The 5,752-nt window shown below is 47.4% G+C and overlaps 1 protein-coding gene across 1 annotated transcript in view; it reads right to left on the bottom strand.

Annotated features, from left to right (window-relative positions):
* FAM184B (family with sequence similarity 184 member B) overlaps positions 1–5,752 on the bottom strand; it is a 179,895-nt gene that overhangs the window by 3,769 nt on the left and 170,374 nt on the right. Inside the window, exons 15-17 of the mRNA XM_012555189.2 lie at positions 4,586–4,703; positions 1,920–2,024; positions 1,428–1,627 (exon numbers count right to left, since the gene is read on the bottom strand). Coding sequence (XP_012410643.1) covers positions 1,428–1,627; positions 1,920–2,024; positions 4,586–4,703 — 423 coding nt within the window. The remainder of the gene's footprint in view (positions 1–1,427; positions 1,628–1,919; positions 2,025–4,585; positions 4,704–5,752) is intronic.

Genomic DNA, 5,752 nt, shown 5'->3' with positions numbered 1-5,752 from the left:
GCCCAAGAGACAAAGAAGGCCACATAAACCAGAGACTGCATCAGCCTGAGACCAGAAGAACTAGATGGTGCCTGGCTACCACCGATTACCACCCTGACAGGGAACACAACAGAGAGTCCCTGATGGAGCAGCAGAAAGGTGGGGTGCAGAACTCAAATTCTAGTAAGAAGACCAGACTTAATGGTCTGAGATTGGAGGAATCCTGGAAAGCATGGCCCCTGGATTCTCTATCAGCCCAGAACTAAAACATTTCCAAGGCCAACTCTTCAGACAGGGATTGGGCTGGACTGTGGGACATAAAGTGATAGTCGTAAGGAGTGTGCTTCTTAGCTCAAGTAGATACAAGAGACTACAGGGGCAGCTTCTGTCCAGAGGTGACATGGGAAGGCAAAGAGGGTTAAGAGCTGGTTGAATGGACATGGGGAATCAGGGATGGAAAGGATGAGTGTGCTGTCACAGTATGGAGAGAGCAATTAGAGTCACATAACAATGTATGTATAAATTTTTGTATAGGAAAAAAATTTTTTTAAAAGAAGAAACAACATTAATAATAGAATTGGAGATATTCTGAGGGTTTCTATGCCAGACCCCGTATTGGGGCATCCTATGGGTTACTTCCTTTAGTCTCACATCAGTCTGATGAGGTAGGTGCCATGTTACCCCAATTTTAGGGGTGAGGAAACAAACTCAGAGAAGTCAAGTAACCTGCCCAAGGCCACACAGCTAGGAAGGGGGAGAGCCAGAATTTGAACCTAGACCTCATGGCCAGATGAAAATCCATTTTCTGTGTAATCCTGTGTAACTGTATCTGAAGTTGCCAGCTAAGTGATTCAATGCTCTTTGTCGAATAATCCATGGGAAAAAAAGTCCTTCTGTAATTTGGTACCAAGAATAGTGTTGTTAGCTGACCTCAAGTTGGCCCGTGACTCATAGTGACCCCACCATGCACAACGGAACGAAACACTCCCAGGCCTGCATCATCCCCGTGATGGGTTGTGGATTGGACTGTTGTGGTTCATAAGGTTTTCACTGACTGATTTTCTGAAGGAGATCGCCAGGTCTTTCTTCCTAGTCCGCCTTGGTCTGGAAGCTCTGCTGAAATCTGTTCAGCATCAGAGCAACACGCAAGCCTCCACTGACAGACATATGGTGCCTGTGCATGAGGTGCATTGGCCGGAAGTGGAACCTGGGTCTCCTGCATGGAAAGCGAGAATTCTACCACTGAACCATAGTACCTTTTCCGAAGAGTGACATACATGGCTTGTTTTTTTCTCTTGGCTAGATTATAATTTGTCTAAGGCAGGACTTGTTTTACCATTCTTTATATTTGTCCAAATACTGCAGTATTTAGCAGGTGCCAGGAATGAACCCTAATTTCCTTCCTAACCTTCCGTAAGGAAATGGAGTCACAGCTTGCGCCGTCCTACCTTGAGGCAGTTTTAGCATCTAGAGACTGGGTGGGCTTGTAAGGCTGGCCACAGCCGGGGCTCGGGTCCAGGCTGGGTGACTTGGTTATTGGAGGGGCGTTGATCCTGGAGCTCAAATCGCCACTCAGAAAGTTCTTTGCGTAGGAGGCGAGGTTTGGCACACTGACCACGCGGCTGGGCACTTCCTCCATCTTCTTCTTCTGTTTGTATTAAAGGAAAGATCTGTGAGTCCCACCCAAAAAAAAGGCATTATTGTAAAAGTAAATAAGGTCTACCCAACCGAAATTATATGGGGAAGGTGGTGTTATGGATGGAATTGTGTCCCCCATAAAAGAAAGTGGAGGTCCTAACCCAGGGATTATTTCCTATGGGTCATTTTTCAGTAACGGTACTCTGAATGTCCACCAGCCCATCAATAAGCTGCAGTTACCTTGAGGAAAAAGGAAATCAGCAGAATCATGGGACGCATTAAAACCAGTGGGACCAACTTACCTTCATGGAAGGGGTCAAATACCCCGGATGAGGATGGAAGGAGAAGGACCGATTCCGATGGGACACTGCGCTGGGGAATGCTGCATAGTGGAATCGTCTCTCCTCCTGCAAAACCAACACAATTGAGTCCAATCAGCTAAACATACAGCACTGGGTATGCGTGAAAGGAAGACATCTGTGAGGGCGAGATACAGAGAGAAGGAAAGTCCAGGGGCTGGAGAGGCGCCGTGCGAATCAAGCCGCCATCCCCTGAAGCTTTGAGGATGTACCTTTACCTCCTGGGGCTTTTGTGTTCCCACCCCCTCTCCAAAATAAAACCAAAAAACCAAACCAGTTGCCTCTGAGTCATTTCCAACTCACAGAGATCCCATGTGTGTCACAGTCAAACAGTGCTCCACAGGGTTTTTAATGGCTGATTTTTCAGAAGTAGATCACCAGGCCTTTCTTCTGAGGATCCTCTGGGTGGACTCAAAGCTCCAACCTTTGGGTTAGGGGCTGAGAGCATTAACCATTTGCAGCATCCGGTGACTTCCTCCAAAATAAAGGGTGAGCTTATTCGGGGTGCTCCAAGAAGTTAGCGATCCAGGCACTCATCATGAGGAGTGCGTCTACTGCAGAAAGTTAATATGTAAGGCAAAGAACGAAGGCCCTGTAGCACAAGGGATTCCATATTCCTTCCTCCCGGCCTTGCTTTGGTTTTACACTTGTATTGTAGACCTCTTCTAACATTCACAAAAGTAAAGAGAGTAATACAGTTCATCTCCCACGTCAACAATTACCACTATATGGTCAATTGCGTTTTATCTATGCTATCCCTCACTTTTTTCTTTCCTGCTCTATTATTTTAAAGCAAACTCCAGCCATCATCTAATTTCATCAGTAATTACATTCATAATATCACCAAGTGAGTCCCTGGGTGGTGCCAACAGTTGACAAACTTGCTACTAACTGAATGGCTGGCAATCTACTGCCAAAAAATCAGCCACTGAAAACCCTCTGGAGCACAGGTCTACTCTGACACACAGGTGGTCACCATGAGTGGGAACTGACTTAACGGCAACTGGTTTTACTGGTATCTCTAAGAGACAAGGACCCCTTTTTTAAAACATAACCACAACACCTTAATTACAATTAGCAAATGAGCAATAACCAGTTGCTGTCGAGTTGCTTCCGACTCATGGCGACCCCATGTGTTGGAGTGGAACTGTGCTCTAGAGGGTTTCCATGGCTGTGACTTTGCAGAAGCTCATCACCAGGCCTTTCTTCTGAGATGCCTCTAGATGGGTTCCAACCACCAACCTTTCGGGTGGCAGCCGAGCACTTTAACCACTGTGCCACCGGACTCCAAACAAGCAATCATTCCTTATTAATGCCACTGCATTTTCAGCCAGTGTTCAAGTTTTCCTGGCTGTCTCATTAATGTCTTGACATGAAAGAGTGTGGCCGGAACAGAGGTGGTGGGAGGAATGGCAGTGGATAGGAGAGGTGCATGTGTACTTGGCGGGCAGGGTGGGACACCACAGTAAGACTTTGTTGGCTTTTACTCCAAGGGAGATGGGAAGTCATGAGGCTGCTAACACAACCATGCTGGGACCTGACTTGTATTTTCATGAGGCCACTCTGGTGGCTGAAGCCCTGGTGGCGCAGTAGTTTAAGCATTCGGCTTCTAGCTAAAAGGTCAGCAGTTCGAATCCACCAGCCTCTCCTTGGAGACCCTATGGGGCAGTTCTACTCTGCCCTATAGGGTTGCTATGAGTCAGAATTGACTCAGTGGCAACGGGTTTGGTTTACTCTGGCTGCCGTGAGACCAACATAGTGCGGCGAGCTGGGAGCAGGGAGACAGGTTAATGGATACTTCTTGTTCTTGTGAGAGGTAATCAGACCTGGACCAAGCTGGTGGCGGCCAAGACGGCTGGAAGTGGGAGGACTTTGAACATGGCTCATTGGTTCCCGCCCTCGTGGGCCACACTGATAGGAGTGAATCCGTCACTCACTGTCCCCAGTGCTGAAGGTCAGACACTGGAGCTTGTCCTGGCTGACTCAGCTGGGGCATAGAAGGAACTTGCCGCCAAAAGCAATGGGAGGCTGGGGCTGGATGAGAGCCTAGAGCAGTGGTCAGTGTAAGAGGAGGGGTGGGCTGAGGGGTGGGTAGGAGGAGATGGCGAGGAGGGGCATCTCCAAGAAATACCCTTGCTGCCTTATGGACACAGAATCAGAGGCAGGTGGAGATGCTCTTCTGTTTAAGGGGTCCAGTGGTGCCATGGTTAAGTGCTTTGTTGCTAACTCAAAAGGTCAATGGTTTGAACCCACCAGCCGCTCCTTGGGAGAAAGATGTGGCAGTCTACTTCTATGAAGATCACAGCCTATAGGGTCGCTATTAGTCAGAATCAATGGCAGTGGGTATACGTGCATGTGTGTATCCAAAACAACACCAAACCCGCTGCCACCGAGTCAATTCTGACTCATAGCGACCCTATAGGACAGAGTAGAACTGCCCCATAGGGTTTCTGAGGCTGTAAATCTTTACAGAAGCAGACTGCCACATCTTTTTCCTGTGGAGCAGCTGGCGGGTTTGAACCGCTGACCTCCGAGTTAGCAGCGTGAGGACCTCAGTGCCCTGCCTGTGTGTGGCCAAGTCTGCCCAGGGCTCAGCCCGACAGCCTCACCGTGAGCTGCTTGATGATGTCCTCTCTCTCCTTTAGGCGGGTCTGCAGGCGGCCTATGAGCTGAAGGTCCTCAGGCCTGGACTCTCCCTTCCCCGGCTTCTCTCCGGATTCCTTGAGTCTGTTTTGAGCAGACATGCAGTTAGTGCCCTGATGACAATAACTCCACAAAGAGGAGGAAGACCAAGTGGACAAGATGGAGACACTCTTGTGCGCTTAGCCTGAGCAGGCATTCTCCGTTCACAAATGAGGAAACTGAGGCCCAGGGAACGGAAGAGTCCTGTTCAGGCCACCCAGGGAGTTGGCTGTAGAGGTTGGGGTGACACCTGGGACCCCAGCTGCTCAGCTGAGCTCTGTCAGCTCCCTCCAAGGCTGCAGGGCTAAGGAGCCTGGTTTTCTTTTTTAGGCTTTTAAAAAAAATCATTGAAAATATACCCAGCAAAGCATACACCAATTCAACACTTTCTACATCTACAATTCAGTGACAGTGATTACATTCTTCAAGTTGTGCAACCATTCTCACCGTCCTTTTCTGAATTGTTCCTCCCCCATTAACATAAATTCATTGCCCTCCAGCTTCCTATCTAAACTTTTGAGTTGCTGTTGTCAATTTGATCCCATATAGATAGTTTAAAAGAGCACAATGCTCAAGGCAGACATTCTTTACTAATCAAGCTATTGTTTAATTTTAAGGAGACTTCAGGGAATATTTTTGGTTTAAGCTTTAAGGGTTAAAGATTATCTCAGGGCAATAGTTTCAAGGGTTCATCCAGCCTCCATGGCTCCAGAAAATCTGGAGTCCATAAGTATTTGAAATTCTAGGCAAATATTCTTGACTAATTAAGCTAAACTATTGTTTAGTGGCTCAGTAGTTAAGAGCTCGGCTGCTAACCAGAAAGGTCAGCAGTTCAAATCCACCAGCTGCTCCTTGGAAACCCTACAGGGCAGTTCTACTCTGTCCTATAGGATCACCATGAGTCGGAATCAACTTCAAAGCCACGAGTTTTGGTTTTGGGTTTACTTTTTTTTTTTTTTAAAAATGATGTAATTAAATGAAGTTTACATTTCAAGTTAGTCTCCCATACAGAATTTTGTTTTTTTTAACATACATTGTTATGAGACCCCAACCACTCACCCCATTCTGTGACAGCACACTCCTCCCCTCCGCCC

Source organism: Trichechus manatus, unplaced genomic scaffold, assembly GCF_000243295.1.
Source record: "Trichechus manatus latirostris isolate Lorelei unplaced genomic scaffold, TriManLat1.0 scaffold00034, whole genome shotgun sequence".
NCBI lineage: Eukaryota > Metazoa > Chordata > Mammalia > Sirenia > Trichechidae > Trichechus > Trichechus manatus.
Note: the sequence above shows the minus strand (reverse complement) of the source record. Positions and strands in the feature narration are given on the sequence as shown.